At 38.1% G+C, this 20,202-nt stretch overlaps 1 protein-coding gene across 7 annotated transcripts in view; it reads left to right on the forward strand.

Annotated features, from left to right (window-relative positions):
* STAG1 (STAG1 cohesin complex component) overlaps positions 1–20,202 on the forward strand; it is a 149,441-nt gene that overhangs the window by 78,169 nt on the left and 51,070 nt on the right. For all 7 annotated transcript variants that reach the window (XM_032446719.2, XM_015870973.3, XM_085512621.1 and 4 more), the window contains 5 exons: positions 3,234–3,310; positions 4,736–4,940; positions 7,362–7,513; positions 11,132–11,205; positions 15,000–15,123. In XM_032446719.2, the coding sequence (XP_032302610.1) occupies positions 3,234–3,310; positions 4,736–4,940; positions 7,362–7,513; positions 11,132–11,205; positions 15,000–15,123 (632 nt within the window). The remainder of the gene's footprint in view (positions 1–3,233; positions 3,311–4,735; positions 4,941–7,361; positions 7,514–11,131; positions 11,206–14,999; positions 15,124–20,202) is intronic.

Consider the following 20,202-nt stretch of genomic DNA (forward strand, 5'->3'; position numbering starts at 1 on the left):
ATAGTAAATGAGCAGCATATTTGATTCATATGCTATGCAGTGGTCTGAAAATCAAACGTGTGAGAAAGATCAAAAGAGTGAGAAGTAATTAAAGGTAAATATTCAAGAATTGTAGAGTCATGCATACAGTGAGGAAAATGAAGTGCAACACAGCGATGCTGTGGTAAGCAAAGGGGTAAGTGGGAGTTAGACAACAAGAGAATACACTTTCCTTGTGTGTTTCGGTTGAATGGTAAAGTCTAAACTTTGCAGGGAAATTTCAAAGAATACATTTGAATGTGATTTGGGAATTGACGCATTAGGTACTTGGTTTCTGTTTTGTACTAGGATGGTAAACATAAATGAGCTGCTAGAATTCTTTCTTTCTATTCTTTCTTGCCTCTGATTCTCTGATTGAAAAGGTTTTAATTGTATGAGGAGGTGATTTGGTTATTTTTTTTCCATTGGAATCCTTGCTGTTTCACTCAGTACCTGTCTGTCATCTGAAACTGTTGTAAGGACAAATTGGGCTGTGTCTTTTAGGACAGTAATGGCTTTTAAATACTATTTCATTGGCAGCAGAAGCTGGGCAACATAGAGAGGATTCAGCACAAGTAATTGGGCAATACGTCAGTAAAAGCAACTTCAATCCTTGGGTGTGCCGCAGAAGTTAACATTCATTTATTTAGGCTGTCTTCTTTCTAGAGCCCTGATTTCTGGCTTGATTAAAGTATTCAAGCTCAGAAGTGAATGGAAAGTTAGGATTTAGGGTGCATATAATTGGATATACTTCAACAGACCCAGTACAGTTTCCATTTAGATTAATGATTAATACACATTTATTCCAATCTAGTAAGATCTACATTAATATTCCTATGGGACAGTATTCAACTCACAGAAAACAGATTTTAAAAAAAACAATGTATGTAATTTCTGGTTAGTTTCAGGCTCTTCTTTTTTGGGAATAGTCATTGAAATGTTCCAGAAGTACATGTAACCTAGGCTGAGTCATGAGAAATAATATATAGTTTGATAGGTCCTTTTTTAATTCCCTCTCATACAGAGGTTTGTCATTAATGCTTTTGAGGTGATATAAAAAGTTGCTCATTATGGACATTGTGAAAATGGATTGTTTCTGTCTTATAATGTAAATGGTGAGAAAGGTGTAGGAAATGCACACTGCATGATACTGGGGGAAAGAAGTGTTGCCCACCCAGATATTGAGTAGTCACTGTTCATTCTTGCAAGATCTTTATTGAACTTACCTTGATGATGCTGTCTTTGTACCTTCCCTGAATGGAGGTAGTGGAGATGAAACCTCACTGTTGTTCATAGGATGTAATTTGTTGCCAGCTGTCAGGAGTTTGGATTTCAGGAGTCTATTTTGTAGTGAGCAGTTTGTTTTCATTAGTAGTGATTAAATGACTGTAGGCTATTAGAGGTGGAGCACCACTCCTGCCACAGCCTTATTTCTGTTGTATAAACTTCCCTTTCTTATATAGGTGCTGGAATTGCCAGCTTTCATATTTTTTGTTACCTTTCTTCTGTGAAGCTTTCTAGAATAGCTGGGTTACTCTTCTCATTTTAAGTATATGTTCTGAAGACAGTGAGCTTTTTTCACTTCCATGGGCTCTTGTCCACTCTGGCACCCCTAGGAGCTGTCAGGAGCATCTTTTATCCTCTGCATGCCCCTACCCCATGCTCACAGGGAGCCGGGCCAATGCTTATTTGGGAAATGTGTCTGGAGTCTGAACACACCTTCACTGTAATACCTCTGCATGGTGATCAGTAGAAATCCCCAGGTGCATGGGAGATAGATGAAGTTCTTTCTGTTCTAGTTGAGGAATTTAAAATGCCTTTCTGCGATTCAGAGAAGATGCCTGTGATCTGTAGTCCTGTGGCTGCAGCTTCCCCCCTGTGCCAGTGTAGCAGGCAGCTTACAGGTTTCTGCAGCTGTGGTAAAGTACTTGCAATTTGTTGTCTGATAGTGACACGGGAGTTGCACCTTATACCAGCCATCAGCTTTCTGTGTGAGCTCTTACTGCATCCGCAAAGTTGTACAATTAAGGAAGCAGGGATAAATAGATCTAGTCATAAATGTATCACATTGCAGCGATGCTATTAAAAAGAATAAATCGATGTTTAAAGTAGTCACTCTTGAAACCAATTGTATTAAAGAAGTTATTCAAGGAAAAATGATACTTGGCTGTTATGTAACATAAGTAGCAGGAGGTCATTTAAAAACTAGAAATACCTGAGGCCCTAAGTAATAGTGACCGCAGTATAATTACATTCCATACCCTCAGGAGAAAAGATACTACATTGGAATTACATTAAACTGAAGGGATACTTGTATGGAGTGAAATGCATTAACAAAGAGCTTTTGTTACAGTGTTTTTACCTTTGTCCAACAAAGTAACATGGTTATATATTGCATGGAAACTATTTAGTTATGACTTCTGTTCATAACCTTCAATAGAATGAGTAAAATTTGTATCAGGACTATGAAAAATACAATGTAGAAGATGGGTGAGCTCTAACTGGGCTGACATACTTTGAACTCTATATGTTTCTAATGCTCATTTTTCAAGAAAAAAACATAGTGGAATTAAAACATTCCCATAACGGTTGGTATAATTACCTTTATCTTACCTTTGTACAGGGATTAATGCTGTTAGCTGTTAGTGTGGTTTGAATTTTTGGAGCCATGCAGTGGACTGTTAATCCAATAGAATTTTGTGTAGCAGTAGCAAGACTTTGTACTGCCAGCAAGGTTGGGCTGTAGCTCTGTGGTTTACTTAAGTTTTGTGCCTTTCCTCCATTAGCAAAAGACGATTGTCAAATGACAAAAAGATGGTGATTAATTAAAAAATATATATTGCACAGTAACAAGAAATAGAAGTTCCATCTGTTGTCTTGTCTGAATCTCCAACCATTTATCACAGTGTTTAGTTACTAACACGATGGTGTGTTGTGAAGCTATTTTCTTTATTCTGATGCATTACTTTTTAGTTGCTTCTGTATTGTGCATAATTAATTTTGAAGAGTAAGTCTTGTTAATTTCTGCTCAGATTGTTATATCTGTTTCTTCAAAAAGCACATTTGTTCAAAGTGTTTCTACTATCATTGCATTATATAGTCTTTCGTGTGTGTTATTGATCTGTATGTTTAGCAGCAGAAAGACTTTGATATTGATATTTTGATATCAAAACATGAGTTGTGTTAATTTCTTTTGTTCCTTTATTACACCACAGGTACTGTAAGAATTGAAATGTTCAGGAACATGCAAAATGCAGAAATAATAAGGAAAATGACAGAAGAATTTGATGAGGTAAGGTATACAAATAGTATGCAGTCATGTTAGTATGTATTCTACAAATAGCATATAAATGTTCAATAGCTTTAAGCATTATGAAATACGTTATGGTATGCCTTGGTTGTAAAATAAAAACACAGTGGGCAAGAAACCAGTGGTAAGCATTGTTTCTGCATAAGAAATTGCACCAACAAGCGAAGCAGCAATTTAAACTGCAGGATGAAAATCAGAGAGGCCAGTATTAGCTTTAGAAAGAATAATAATGGAAAAAAGTAATAAAATAATTTGAAAGGGTAGTTACAGTTATTTGTCTTGAAAAGTCAGCATTGTGAATTGAGTAGGACTTGGATGCTGAAATAACAATAGTGAAAAGTTTGTGGTCTGATGTGTTAAAGGCTTAATTGTACTATCACAAAAAATCATGGAGCAGACTCCCATTGCATGTTCTGAGAGAGCGTAGCCAAGTCTGTCTGTATGAGAGCTGCCTTTTGGCATTGAAGCGATGGAGAAACTGGGCTCATTAAAGCCACCTTACAAATGTCTTTTTCTAATATTTGCCTACTTTTTTTCTTTGAGTTCAGTTTGTTTGTGGGATTTTTTTTGCTGCTGTAGAGCATCTTCTGTTAAGCCCAAGTTAAAGGGTATTTGGTTACAAGTTCTTTCTTTTAAGTTACTGGCTTTGCCTGGTTGGGTAACAGAACTGCTTGTTCTCCATGAAAACACAGAATTAATAAGTAGAGATGGTTTTAACTTTGATGCTGCTGACTTCCCATCTTTGGGGAGAGATCCAGGGTGGAACGTTAGCACCTTAATGTTTTGAATAAATCTGGAATTGACTTTCAAATCAGGTGCCCTAGGAGTTCATGAATTTTCTAATAGGAGAGGGCAGTCTCACTGCGATGCAGTATTGTGAAATTAATCTTGGAAAGAAGTTAAGCTTGATAAAAATCCATTGCTTTTTTCAGACGGTAGGTTTAACTGCAAGGAAAAGGGAAAAGTTTGTAAGATCAAATCAGATGCAAAGTTGAGTAAAGTATATTTTGTGGGGAGAGGCATCCAGATGATGGGAATATTAACCTGGGGTGGAAGTGGAGAGTGGATGATGGTACAAATGTTCAGCCACACAGTAATTTCTTTAGATTTTGAACTTAAATACTTCAAAGTTTTCCTTTTTCATCCTTTACCTCCATTTCCTAGCTCAGGATATAAGGAAAAGGTTGTCTGGATGCATATTTTGGACAATGTATAGCTAATAAAGCAAGCATAGCGCAATTATAATCAAATCTCTTAAAAAGCGATTTCATGCCTACAAGGTTCTTTATTTATTGGAGAATTAATTGTTGTTATTGTTTGTTCTGCGTTGGCTGGGAGAAAAATAAACTGTTTAACTTAGAAACTTGGTCAGTGTTCATTGAGAGTATTCATTTTCTCATTCTTCAGGACAGTGGTGATTACCCCCTTACCATGCCTGGGCCACAGTGGAAGAAGTTTCGATCCAACTTCTGTGAGTTCATTGGAGTGCTCATTCGACAGTGTCAATATAGCATCATCTATGATGAGTACATGATGGACACGGTCATCTCTCTTCTGACTGGTTTGTCAGATTCCCAGGTCCGGGCTTTCAGGCACACCAGTACATTAGCTGGTAAGTGAAATGGTGCAAAGGGTGTTTTCAAAGAAGTTATTACTATTTACTTGCTTTGAGAATTACTGCTAATTTTGATACTGGTGGAATTTGACAAGCACTGAGAACTGTGAAAGGCCGATCAAATCCAAGCACCGTGTGCATGGTAACAGTACTTAGTGTACACCGTTCTTTTTGTAAGAGGATAGATCAGCCTCAGGTTCCTGTCAAATCCAGGGGACTTCAGTGAATCCTTTGAATCAGAAGTGACATGCTTGTGTCTTGTATTTATTAATTGCTCATTTGTTGTATGCCTTAGTAGTTTCTCATTTCAGAGCACAAACTTATTTTAAGTGTCAATACAATTCTGTGCCTTCACTCTTGAGAAACATAATGTTGGGAATGTTGGACCAAAATTCTATCTCTCACTAGTTTCTACCTTTGGCCATGCTTCACTTTTCAACACAGCTGCCTCCATCTGAGTCAGACTGGTTATATTATTAGACAGAAATAGGCTTCACAGAGTGTATTTCATCTGACGTACATTAAAAGTCTCCAATAACGTGGATGAATTGCTGTGTAGAAGTCCCTGTATTTCTCCAGTTGTAAATTAATACTACAATTCCTAACTTAGATACAGATACCTAAAACTAGTCCTATCAGGTGATATCTTTCTATCAGTCTCATGCTGAAATGCATATTCTTGGAACGCTGCTGAAAATCTGTGCCAGTTATTTAATCTGAGATGGAGACTGGATCTGTCTCCAGCTTATACTGGATGCTGATCTTAAATTTCACGTGATTTGCTAGTTGCAAGAGAGATCATGGAGAGAGAATAATGCTAATACGTGCTAGATATACAATGTAATGTGAAAGTAATGCCATTTTTCTACATGGAAGAATTCACTTCCACGCTTTTACTTCATACACACTTCATTGTCAAACTCCACTGTGTCAGACTGCCCCCTCTGCATCTGTCTGACACAGCAACAACATGTAGTGGGATATTGATGGGAAGGCTCAACTTCTGCTGCCATACCACTGATGTCCGCCTCTGATGCCACCAGCCAACATATAAAAATAAGGAATTACTTCTGGAACATCTCTTACAGTCTTGGTCTCTTAAATTGATTGGTTCATCCTTATGTGGGCAAATGTTTGAAAGGTGTGAGAGGTTTTATTAGGAAGAGGAAATGGCAGCGTATATTAGAGATGTTACCCAAGAACCATGCCTATATAGAAGAAGCAGTTTCTGGCTACAGAACAGCAACTATAAGTGAGGATGAGCAAATTCCAAGGCTTCAGTTATTTAATGCAGTGTTGGCTTCTTGCTTGAGAGGCATAATCAGTTAATATGCCATACACTTGCTTATTTTTATGTATTAACAATGGGAGCTTTGTTTTGATTCTGCAATTTTCCCTTAGGCTAGCTAGATTTTCCCTTAGGCATGTTAGATTATACTGTTGTCCTGCAAAGAAGGGGTCATCATGATGCAGTGAAGCTCAGTCTTGATAAGTAATCACAAATATCTTTTAGAATTTCATTTATACTTTCTGAGGTCTTTGTTTTCAATTTTCCTTGTGCTAGTCGATTTGAATGAGAAATTATTCATTATAGCAAGAAACTAAGGTAAGAAGTTTGTGTGGGTACTTCTGGACTTAATGGCTTTAAGCAGTGGATAAATGAGTTAACCATATGAACCGTTTCACCTCTCCATTCATATAGTTGCTTGTTGATCTTGAGGACAGTGCTGTATATCGAGCCAGAGAGAATGTGATTGTTAAATTTTTCCTTCTGTTTTCAGTGTTGTAAACTGTGATATGCCACGTACCCACACAGAACATGGGACAGACACTTACTAATGTATTTTTTTTAAAGCTGAATTAAGATGGAAAAATATGTGTTAATGATGTTGTATCCAGAAGGTTTGCAAATGTGAATAAAAGGGCACTTGAAGTTCTAATCATATATTTATACAATCATATACCTGGCTCTAAAGCAGGGTCAGATTATCTTTCAGAGATGTATTGCTGTGGGTCCCCTGTAAATTCATTAATTCTCAGTCGTTAAGAGTTACCCTTAATGTGGAGGCATCTGTAATGATACTTCTCAGTAGAGAAATGCCTGTAACCCACAGTAACTGGCTTCATGATATACACTGATCCCATGGATCCATATTCTTGCTTTATGATATTATGCACTTAGAACTTGCAGAAAAGGTAAATAACATCACCTGGAGCTCAATTTGGTACATATACTCTGATTTCTGATCTTTAGGTCAGCCGAATGACCCGGGTATTGCTTGGGTGGGAAGTGCCTATCCAGATGGTTCTGTATCAGGGTCAGGATGGTTATTTTCTGTGAGTATGGATCTGCTTGAGGCAATATTTTTGAGCTCTGACTGCAGGTTGAGAGTCATATTCTGTCTTTTGCTTTTGCAGCTATGAAGCTTATGACTGCTCTTGTGAATGTTGCCTTAAACCTGAGCATTCATCAGGATAATACACAGAGGCAGTACGAAGCTGAGAGAAACAAAATGATTGGCAAGAGAGCTAATGAAAGACTGGAGCTGCTGCTTCAGAAAAGAAAAGAGGCAAGTGAAAAGATGTTCTTTTTTCCCTGGCTCATGGGTGTTCCCTCCAACAGAAAGTCTGGGCTGATTCATGACTTCACTTGTGAGAAATGAGGGATTAGTTCTGCTGTGGTGTTTGATCTCAAGCATGCTACAAGGGTCACACTTCTAAACTGTATATCACCATGTACAGTTGAGTTTGTGCACTGTTCTGCTTACAGGAGATAATTTCTATTTTCTGTCTCATAGGTGACCAGGCAGGAGGAAAACTTGTCTTGAGTTGTATGTAGTAACGTATTGCAGTTATGCAAAATGGTTTCGAAAAGAGTCTCTTGTATTCCAATGTGCTGTTCATTTTCCCCGTTAAGCACTGTGATTATTGTGTAGTGTCTTGTTATCACTTCTCTTTGTTACTGCTTTTGAAAAACACCAGAGTCAGGGCTATAGCACTTGGACTCTAGAAGGAGAAGCTAGGAAAACATTAAAGTCACTTTTAACAAATATCACACTACCATTAGGTGATCAAAACCATTACAAGGATGCTGTAATCATCACTAAATAAAATACATCCTAGGAAATTCACTTCTAGAGTTAAATTAAAAAATCTAGAAATGATAAGAATAAGAATGTGGTTGTGGAAACAGCCACAATCTGTAAAGATGTCATGCAAAACTCCTGACTGAGATTTAAATTTATTATTTTTATAAATTGGTTTTGAATGCATCTCTTTTACCACTGTTTTACTCTGTGGGAGATGAAGGATGTCTGGGTTCCCTACCTGCATAGTTGGATTCTTTTACGTATAACTTTTGACTTCAAAGGGGGTATAATTACAATTACACATTTGTAGTTGTATTTTAACCCTGTGATCCACAGCACAATTTTCTCTTGATTGTATAGTTCTTGAAAATAGTGAATTAATAAACATGAGAATCACTTGATGAATCTAAAGGCAAACATTCAAAATGAAGTGTGGCAGTTTTAAAGCATCTCAGAAGCAGAGTTGGCTAAAACAGCTGGTAAACAGTTTTTATCCCACGTCTTTTCATTATAGCTTGAATTTTCCAGAGGACCAAGTAGCTATTTAGGCACACAAACTCGATTCAGTATCTACCTCGGTGCATGTGGCCATCCTTTGTACTTGTTCATCAACATTTCTTTTCAATGGCTTTTGGAGATGCAGCATATAACTGCTCTGGGGAGATCTTGCAGCACTGATGCACAGGGCAGTGAAAGCCTGAATGAAGAATAAGGTTAAATGTCTGGCAGCCTTTACCTCTTAACACATCTTTCTTTTCTTTGCTCCTGAAATCTAATAAAAACTTTGCATAGGAGCAAGCCAGAGAAGAGGGGTGATAACTGAGTATGTGTGGTAGTAAATGTAGGAGAGCAAACAGAATGAAAAGGAATCATGAGGTTAAATGGCATAATGACCCTGTATGAGAATTCATAGCATAGTCCTGTTTATTTCCTGTGCTTAAATGCACTGAATTTACAGTAGTATTTCTGTGCCAGCACTTCCTCGGTTGATTCTTTTGATGCAGTGCCATCGTAATAAAAGCTCCTAAGCACCTTCATCAGCATACATTAATCCTTTTGAAGATATTCATGGGCAGTTTGCAATCTCAGTGTGGGAAATTAATTAGCAGCAGAAAAATGGGATGCTTTCTCTGATGTGTTTCATTCTCATGTCCTTTTCTACATATCTGATGTGAAGGCAGGGCTTGAAGGTCTGCTCTTGTCAATGAGATTTTCAAACTGGTTGAGGTTAGTAATATAAAGTGCCACAAACACAAATAGTTGTGCTTTAATTGCTGCCAGTAGTAATTCAAGTTTACACTTCTCATACATGTGGTTTTTGAGTCTCCCAAAACGCTTGCAGAGTCAACAGGAGAACGTTTCCATTAATTTTGCTTAGATTTGAGAGGGATAATGTTAAATTACTTTTGCAGTTGTATGAGCAGGAATGGTAAGGCAGTTCTCTCTCTGGATTAAGCATTCAAATTCAGGTGCATGACCTAGAAAAGCTAAAATGATAAGAACTAGTCGCTGTTATGGAAATTAGTGAGAGTTATCAATATTGATGCTGAAATAGACCTGGCTATTGTATTTTTTAAGTGTTAGAACACACAAGATTCTGCAGACATTGGGCAGGTTGGGAATCTTCGCTGACCATCGCAGCCCCAATTCTGTAGAAGCTCACCTTATTGCAGTGAGAAGTTACACCTTCATTAGTGGGCGCTGATGCTGACTTCCATTTGCTTACACTAGTGCCTTACTTCTATGTAATCCCTCTCACTACGAAGTTAATTCATTTCTCAGGTATTTCATAGTTTAGTCAAAACCTTCCCCTAATTTGAGTTTTCCCATTTGCAAAATTGAGGCTGCACCTCCCTTTGTTGTAGTAAATGAAGCCTTGCAGATTTCTGTATATTGCAAGATCTTATCTGGAGGGTAGTGTAGAAATATTTATAAACATGGCTTGAAAAGTATAAACCCTTAGAGGAAAGTGTTTCGGAGCCCGTGCTATCCAGGAAGTCAAAACAGCTGCTAGTAATTGTGCCTCAGGCTTTAAGGTATTTTCTATGCTAAATGTTTGTGTCCACAATTATGGGTTTTATGATTCTGTGCATATTGCAGTACTACCAAGGCTCAGTTGTGGTTTTTATACTGAAAATATGAAGATTTTTTAAATTAACATTCATGTTATATTATGCTTTGACATCCAGAAACACCTTGGTGGAGGAAAGCTGGCTTTGAGTGTTGTAGCAGTTCTACTCCAAAAGCTGGTCATATAAAATTACCATCATTTTCCTTAACAAAGCTGCATCTTGGTGTAAGCAAGTCATCTTTATGTAGGTTAGCACAAAAGCTGATGGTATGAGAGTTCTTTAATTGATTCCAAGGTGTTGTTTAAGGATTTGTTAACAGATCCATTGACACAAAGAAATCTTTTGGTAGTACTAAATAAGTGCATACATATTAGAGTGGAGCTATTAAAGATTTAAAAAAAAACATTTTTACTACTCAAAGTGCTGCTTTGTTTTGGTGTTTGGTTGTTCTGCAGTGTAATATTTGGGGCTGGGTGTCAGCAGTGTTTTAAGTGCCTGTGCTCTGACCCTGGAATGCTTCCTCATTCAGACATTGGATTGCTGTGGGCAATGAAGTTAAAGCAGCTTACTCTCATGCTTGAGATGGAGCACATGCTGAAGTACTTTCCTTAAGTAGGACATCCAGATTTTCAAGGGGGACTTCCTGGTCCATAGCTGTTCAGTAACCAGCTTCATTTCTGAGCTGCCATTCTTACACAGTTCTGTCTGACTGCTGTACTGCTGACATTACTGAGCACATGGTGTCTACAGCCTGAATGTCCATAGCAAAAAAAAGGGTGATGACCTCAAAGGACTAATTTGAAACTGAATTCATTGGTGTTTGTGGTGAATGTTAACTTTCTTCCATTAGGGTCCTGTATACGTATGTATGCAAATGCACACAATGCAGGCTGGAAAAGTCAAAAATGACTAAACTACTAATACCTTGAATTAAGTGCTCTCTTGTGGTCTCCTTATGCTTCCCAGTAACTAATTGCAGAGTATTAAATGGTAATGAGCAGTGATCTTTTATTTATTTATTTTACAGCTACAAGAAAATCAAGATGAAATCGAAAATATGATGAACTCTATTTTTAAGGGCATATTTGTTCATAGATACCGGTAAGAAACTGTGTGCTACAGTATGCTTTGCTAGCAGTGTGTAATCATAATTAATGCCAAAGGCAATGTCTGAGTTTTCTTCTCATGTTCTAGGTGTCACAAAAGCAGTATCAAAGTAATTGAAGTCCTTGAAGAAAATCTTAAGAGTTACCCCCTAGAATTTGCATAGTGTCTCTGTCCCTAAGACTTTATATTAATTCAGTAAAACAGCTTTAAGGAGTTGTGGAAGACATGCCATTTCACTCCGTGTCTCCTAAAAGAAAAGCTGTTTACAGTGGGAGCATAAATATTACATATCTTAAGAAGAATCCTGTGTACTGTGTATTGTAACAAGGTGAATTTGGTTGCTGGGTACCTCTATCTTCCATTTCCTTTCATATATATCAAGTGTAAACAGCAGATTTCTGATGTTTCCATAATATACACATTACCCACAGCTATGACTTTAAGCTTTTTTCCCCTCTTTAGAAACTACTTTAAGGCACTGAAAAGCCTTCATTCCAATTAGCATGTAGTCTTGGTTAGTAATTGTTCTGGATGTTTGTAACAAGAGCATTAACAAGTAATTGTAATCTTATCACATCACTTTTTTTTTTCCCAATAATTGATATGCTCAGTCTTGTGAGTAGAAAGGCACATCAAGTTATTCATGTGCATGTGTATGCTGTGTTCATTCTAGCATTGCACAAACCAGTAGGTATGGACTATTCTATGCTGTTTTGGAGTAAGTTTATCTGAGCACATTTGTCTTTCAGGATAGATTTAGGGTTGTTTTGCATCTGCAACGTATTGATGAAACCAGCTTTTAAATGTTAATTGGCTTATTGCAGTCAAAAGATAAAATTCAACAATGCTTAACTATGCAATTAACCTTTTAGATGTAAACTCTGGTTTAAAATATCAACTAAGAAAACTTCTAGACAAAATGCAGAGAGCATGAAAAATGTAATTGAGGTTTGGCACACAAAGAGGAACATGTAATTAAGGTGGGCAGAAGGATAATTGTAATTATGAAGAGTGTGCAGGAAACCTAGAAGAGGCCTATCCTGAGATTTGTGTGACTGAGCAGCTCAGTGGAGTCTCTTCAAATCAGATCAACCATATTAACTTAAATTTACCTTCAGCTTTGCTCTTCATTAACCTCAGCTTCTGGTCAAATGGACTGGGAAAACCAGTAAGTGTAATGAGCAGCCACACCAGCAAGAGCCTGAGGAGCATACCTGTCTCTACCTGAAATATCCTAATTATCCATTATAGGCTCTTTGTTTCAGTGTCTTAAAAGCTCTTGGCATTAATCAAAATGCTCAGATGTAATTTGGCATGAAATATATGTGCTCTGATGGCACTTTCATCGACTTCTTCTCTGAACATCATTGTTGGACAACGAGTACAACCTGTTTCCTGACAGTGTTTGCTATGGTTTGTCCTAAACTTTGTGAGCCAGCCTTGACAAACCAAGTTATGTCATGGGAGCAATGTTACTAAGAGCAGGAATATCTGTGTCAGGTATTCCTACAAAAAGGTGGAAGTTCCTTTTTGGTAATGCCATTACCTGAAAGATGGTGGCAGAATCGGAGGCTGGTGCATATTGAGTTGTCCTGTCTCTCTGGCTGCCTGAGGCTGTTCTGCTGGTTTTCTGTGCCTCATGCATGAATTTCTTTCTCATGTACTGCTATATTGAAGATTTTAACTTTTTGATGATAAATCTATAATTAATTGAATTGCTTTATTCTTCCTGTCAGTCTGTCTTTTTTTTTCTTTCTTGGGGTGAAAATGTATAGTGCCTAGCAGGCCCTGAGAAGTATTGGAATGGAGGATTGGTTTTTCACTGTCTGCCTTGGAAGGCTCAAATGCAGTCTTATGGAAAAGATAAATTTTCCTGATATTGTCTGGCTGTGCTGCATGATTAAATAGCTGTTGACAGTTGAGTTCTTCCTGAGCTTGCCATAAAATCCTTCCAGAATGTTTCAGTTATCAAATTTATAAGGTGGTGAAATAATTGCTCTTCATTGTCGCTGCATTCCCTGTAACAAATGCAATTTTCATAGTGCAGAGCCTTGGATGTAGTAATTTATTTAGTACATTTTTCCCTTACAGCATTTAAAATCTGCTTGAGAATTCCCTGGTAGGAACAGCTTATTTAACAACTTATTCTGCTTGTAATGCAGCTTATCTACACTGTGTGTTGACAGTTACCTTCCAGTTTCTAAGGTTATAGCACAGCTGTCGTCAGGGAGCTTAGACAGACCAGTTACAGTGGTTCTGTTTGGAAGCTGGCAGAAGCAGTGTGTTTCACATTGCACAGTGATAGTGATCTGGTGGCATGCCTAGAGATTTGCTAATAGTCCTTGTGTAATCTTTAAATGCATGTTATAAGCTGTTACTGCCGTACAGTCTCCTCCCAGTGATGTGACGTAGAATGAGAAAAAACTCATACTTGGCAGCTGAAATGTATCTTCTAGTTATGTGTGATGCTGCCATTGTGTGACATGTCAGGCAACCTGAATGAACTGTGGTTTTCACCTTGGTGTCTGGAAGATCACATGAAGTACAACACACATGGGGATGGAGCAGTGTGAAGATTGGAAGTATGTAGGCAGATACAGTACGGGTAGTAGTTTAGTTACACTGTACTGTGTGAACTTGCACCTTGAGCATAAGTTTAAGAACACTTTATTCATGTTTCATGGAACTGAAGACTTAGGAATAATACAGTTGCTCTTACATATCAATTATTCTCTTGCTTGAAGTATAAGATGTATTGCTTTCATAAATTACATTTTTGTTTTGGGCTCTGGGTGCTGCTTTAGGATTAAATCAGTGCTTACCACTTTTCCTGAAAGATTTTTTAGAAAGGCAAAACAAACACCAGAATGGGATTCTCAGTTATATGTAATGCAAAGCATTGGGCACTACCTTCTTCAGCATAGCAGCTCAGTACATTACTCTTTTATTATAGCTGAAATTTGGAGTTGTGAAACAGTGCCAGCTGGAATGGCACAAGCAATTTCTTGCAGTAACAGATGTCTGAAAGATGAAATTACCGAAGGGCCAGATGGCCCCAATCCCTTTTCCCGTTGTTTGGCTGTCGTTCATTATTAGTAAATATGCCATGCTCTGTGTCAATCAGGCAGGAAAGTGCCAATCAGATTGAAGTCATTTCCATCCCTGAACTCTTTAGGTGATCTCTCCAGACAGTTTCCTGCTGCCCTACCTCAATAAGCAGCTGATAAATCTGTCTGAGATGCATTTTTGCCTCTTCCATCACTTGTCACAGTCAGAATGTAGAAGAATCAAGAAAAAATGGCAGGAATTAAGGTTAAAGTAGATTTTCTTTGAAGGGTTTTTGTATGCTGGATGGAGCAAGTAATCAAATTCCATTCTTCCCCCTTTGACCAGGGTCCTTTGGTTATGTCAAATAACGTTTCCTACTTGACATTCTGGGTCTCCACCTGGGGAGAGTCAAGCCTCTTTAGGAAATCAGGGCAATAATGTTTCAGAAATCATTATTGAGAAGAGGTTTGTGGCACATAGATTCATAATTTTGCTTGAAGAGGAATAAAAAGATTAATAGACTAAGAAGTCAACTAGAGTGAGAATTTTTAGAGATCATGGAAACATTACCTCAATATCTTTACATTCAGTTATTAGGTAGGTCAGTGAGTGAGGATGGTAACAAGCTCTAGCTAGTGAGATTCATTGAACCTGAGTAAAAGCTCAAGTCTGGAGCAATGGGAATTAGAGGTAAATGGTGTGTCTGTAATCTGTTCTGTTTTTGTTTCTTTTCTTACTAGTGATGCTATTGCTGAGATTAGAGCTGTCTGTATTGAAGAAATTGGTGTCTGGATGAAAATGTACAGTGATGCCTTCCTGAATGATAGTTATTTAAAATATGTTGGTTGGACACTACATGACAGGGTAAGTATTTTGTATTACTGTGTACAGCGGTGCATACTGTCTTGTACTGCTTAACACACGTTTAGTCTATCATTTTTTATTTATAAAAAGTTAGTTAATTTTTACTGTTGGTCACTTATCTTTCAACCAGAATCTTTTGATCTGTATGATTGAATCAAGATACAGTCATCCTGAATCACATGCTTATTTGGGTAGTTTTATTTTTCAGTTTGTGTTGGGCTATCTTAATAGATTTTTTTTTTCCATGTTGCTTTTCTTCTTATTAAAAGGGTGGTTGTGTTGTCACATCATTCCTGAGGACCTTTGTATCTGAAACAGAATGGAAAAGGATGTTCCAGATGACATTAGCCAATGGTTAGAGAAAAGAAATCCAGAAGTGTCTGGGTCCCCAAATTAATCCCATCAATGGGATTCCTAGTAAATCACATACCCTTTACTATTTTAGGTTTTTAGGCATTTCAGCTACAACCATCTTCAAAGGGTATTTTTCTGCAGCATTCTTCAGTTCTACCCAGCAAGACTTTTTCATATCTACCTCTTTGTGCCAGCTTAGAAGAGCTCAGAGGGTTGATTGAGTTAATCTTGGAATTTGTTTCTTGCATGAGAGATTCTTCATCATAACTTTGTAATAAAAATAAAGTAATTGAAAGATTTGGTCAAAATGAAAAATTGTTGATACAGGGGGCCACCTGATTCCTGCAACAGTAGCACTTTCCTAATGCTGGTAGAACAGGGCTTTAAACTGCTGTATGTTTTTTTCCTACACCAGGCTGCAAATGAGACTAGACGTCCTCCCACTCTCACTCAAACAACTAGAAATAGTTGTTTTACTGTTTTGCCTTCGGTGTCCAAGAAAAACAGACGAGACCGCCATATAGTGTTGAAATGCTCATTAAATCCTGGCATTGTGGTTTAGACTATTTTTTTCCCCATAGTAGAGCTTCTGGAAAAAAGTTTGTAAATTTGTTCTGCTGACTCACAGAGCAAGTAGTTGACGCGTTCCTTTAAAAAGGTGATTTCTTCAATAACTCTGTGCAGCTTATTAGCGTTAAGGATACAGCTTCAAAGCTCTTCATGCTGTTTGAATAAGGGAAAGAGGTTGTGCTACTGATTGCTCTTTTGCTTTAGCTGTAGCTGGCAAGGATCTGCATCTCCTCTTGACTTGGACCAGCAGTGTAGTTGTTAAGAATAGCCTTCATGCTTTGGAGGCACCAGTTGGGCAGTGGCTTTCCCCTGCGAAGCTGTAGTTTCCGAACTTTAATCTGGAGACACTACACTGCATTTGAAACTGCACACCTCTAATCAGCAGTGGCATTTCTGTAGCACCCTCAAATCTGAGCAAAACATTTTCACAAAGTAGCACTTCCAGTGGTCAGTGCTGCACTTCACAGCTCTCAATCCCTTCTAGTGTCTGTGAAGTTCAGCTGCTTCTCACAATACTCCCTTTAACCATCTGTGAAATCTGGCCACTCCTCCAGGCGCTATCTCTGACTGGTGTTAACTTCTCACAGTGTGATCCATTGCATCCAGCATTTTCTCATCATGCATCCAATAGATTCTCACATCATCCAGTTAGCTTAACCTCCGGTCAGGATTTAGTGACGGAACACTAACATATTTTACCCCAGCTGTCCCAAAATTAGTACATTGTTTCAGTCATTTCATATTAGAAAAATTTGAATTACGATGTTTAAAACAACAGCAGCAAAAAAGCATGAGGGCACATCCATCTGGACCAAACACAGAGAAGCATCATTGAACTGTTCTTCCATCTTTACTATTTTGCAGTAGTTATGGTTGCAGGCCTTCCGAAGTGGCTTGGGTTTTCTAGCTACTCAGACAGCTCCTACCAAGGGATAAAAGGAAAGTGAACAGAGATGGAGACATTTGAGGAGGGAAGTGCAAAAGGAAGCACTTATTTCAGAAATAAATAAATAATGCCAGTTCTCCGGAAGCACAAGATCTCTCAATAGCCTGGTTTTCATTGTCACTGCCTGAAAGAATTAGTTGTAATTTGGGTAATTATGGCAATGTTAATCCTCTTCCTTCCCTGGATTTCAAATGAGCATCTGTAGGGGGCATCTAATTCTGCAGTTCTCTCCTTTTAGACTACTTTTTCCTTGCTGTGGATCTGGTAGCATGAGTTAAAAAGCAGATTAACCTGGAATACAGCTGCATAAAAAAATCACTTAATAAAAGGAGTTTGTGCAGTCTTAATTTGCTGAATTGATGCATGGAACTGTTTTGAAACCATAATTGTGTCCCTGGATACTCAGACAGCCCTGGTTCTGGGAAAGCTGTATTTAAGAAAATGTTGCCTAGAGCATCACTCACCCAGAGGAGTGTGGATTATCCCAAACTGCTGCCATTGGGGCGATTGTATTGCTTCTCACTTCATTAGCAGTGGGGGCAATTTTGCTTTACTGTTAAAGTGTCTAGAGGGCTATTTAAAAAAGAATAGGGGAAATACGATAAATGTTTGTTATTTAACAGTGTTGATAAGCATTTGGTGTTTTTGCTTAAAGTTCTAATTTCAAATTATAAATAAAAGTATTAACAATTACTACTGCGAAGATAGTCATGAAAAATAGTGTTTGATAATTATTTATATATTGTTATTGTCTTTCTTAAAATAAACGGCTTTGAGAGAGGAAAGAATAGTTTGACTGGAGAAAGAAAAGCATGGAGCTGATGGGTGTGACTGAAGTCAGGAGTCTACAGTGCTCAGCTGTCCCAGAAATTGAAGGGGTGGAGGGAAACACATGGTTCTTCTGGAGGAGGAGACTGAGGAAAGAAAGATCATAGCAGTTAGGAAGCTGAGAATGGAACTGTTTTGTCCATTATTTACTTAGGAAATGACTTCCATTTCAGACTCTGTATGTAAGGCATAGATGCTACTACACAAAAATAGTTGGGAAACTAATGCTCATTTTATCTAGTGGAATGTGCAGGTATTGCACTGTTGCAAATACTTGCCTTCTTAGGTTGACATAACCTTCAACTCAGAATTCAAGAAAATCTCCTTGAAAGCTGATCTGGGAAATAATGTTGCTTACTTCTCTCCTACTCAAGGTTCAATAGATCTGTAGTACTCCTCTGAAAATATCCTCAAATGCCCAAGCTGTTGGTTTTGCACATCTTTTTCTGGCAGCTTATTTGAATGCTTGGCAGTGTATGGCACTAAATGGTTTTCCTTGCAGAGGTTAAAGATTCTGTGTCTAACTTTACTATTTCTTTTTGCACTCACTGCACGCTTAAGAAAGTGACTGTTTCCTTCAAAGCAAAGTAACTTTGTTGTGTTGTGAACATATTTACACTTATTGCCTTTTCTCTCTGGTCCTTCTGTGCCTGGGCCTTTTTACTTATTTATTTTGTGGTTGGTTTTTTTTCAATTTATCACTTGACCTCCTAATGAGTTGTTTAGTTAAGTAAGTTAATCTCTTGGTTACGTAAGGCTCTTTCTGTCTTTGTCCAGCATCAGTGTGTTTGTACCTTTCCTTCATAATTCTAATTCTTAGGAATTATTTGAACGTGACTATTTCCACCCTTCATAGGCTGGAAATTTCTGCTGTGTTTCTTTTCCAAAAAATATTTGGCATGTTAAAATCTGAAATTAATGCTCACCTTTTGTACTTGGAATGATTCTCATAGTTACACAGTAAGCATCTTCTGTCAGGCATATTGATGGTTTGTGGGTTGTTTCCCCTCTTTCATTCTGGATTTCAGTGCAGTATATGTATGTACTGCTTCACTTTTGCTTTTCTTACGTTCTCATCCATGTCACTACTATTTATGCTTAATTGTGGGTTTCTGTCACTAATCTCCTTGACTCTTTTAAAACCTTTATAACAAGATTAGCAAGCTGTTGTACTTCTTCCTCTCCAGAGCAATGAATTCCAACCTCGATCACCAGTTTAAAAACAGACCTGTCTGTTATCAAAGACAGTAAGTCCTCTCATTTGTTTGCCTGCTGAGAAGGGCAGTCATCTACAGAGGTTTCCTCTGTGTCTCCTGTGCCTTCACTCTCAGCCAAAGGGACCATGTTTCTTTCTTTCTTCCACTTCTGCTCCCCTAGCTCTGCAGTCACTTGTCTTCTTCCTTGGATCTGGATAGCAGCAGCTGGCTTCATTATGCCTTTGTTACTGTCTCAACTTTGGTCTTCTGGCAGGCCATGCACGTACCAAATGCCCACTGTTGCGCTTCCTATCTACCTTGGTTAATCTGCTCCCCTAAGTCATGCAGAGACCCTCTGTGTAAAGCCTGAACTAAATTCTGAGAGCCCTGTTTTGTGGTGCTGGTGAAGTCAGCAGGCACATCACCACTGGCTATGCCACCAGCTGCACTGCAAGTCTCAACTTATGTTGCTGTTGGCACTTACTTTTTCTGTCTTTGACCAGCTTACAGCTTTGCATTTTGAGACTCCATCACTCACTGAACAACAGGACATCTGTTTGCAAGCAGGACAGTCTTCAGGGCAGCTGTAACTAGACTAGTTGCCTTATTCTTGCTCTGTAATGTTCATTAAATGCCAAAACTGATAGAGATCCTCTGCTGCTAAGTAAGCAAAGGCTGTAAGAAGCTTACATCCTCTTCTCATGATCAGTGATAACTCCGGAGATCCTGGCCTTTCAAAATGCCAGGATTTCACAGCTGAGGAAACACTAATACTGGTACCTTAGCAAAAGTACCACTAAAAAAGAATGACAAGTAGAGTTTCTCTGTGTTTACTGATCAGATGATGACATCCACGTAAACATTTTTCTTCAAGACAGTTATTTTCTGTACCTTGAAAGATTTTTGCAATAGACCATATAAACAGAACTGTCATCCCATTGGCTTACTCTTCAGTAGTACTTAACAAGATCTCTAGTAGAGCATGAGTGCTTAGAAACTCCTCACAGGAATAGAGATGATTTGTCAGGAACAGTCATTCTTCAAGGAAAGGTTGTTCTGCAGATCCTTCTTTCCTTTTTTCCTTCTTCAGTTGCAATTTATGAAATTAATGGAAACTGAAAAAAATGGATTTTTATCTTCTCTTTGTATGTCTGCCTCTGAATGTTCACTCAGGTTTTAGCCTGA

This window comes from Coturnix japonica, chromosome 12 (genome assembly GCF_054131305.1).
Source record: "Coturnix japonica strain WE chromosome 12, WE-NBRP24, whole genome shotgun sequence".
Lineage (NCBI taxonomy): Eukaryota > Metazoa > Chordata > Aves > Galliformes > Phasianidae > Coturnix > Coturnix japonica.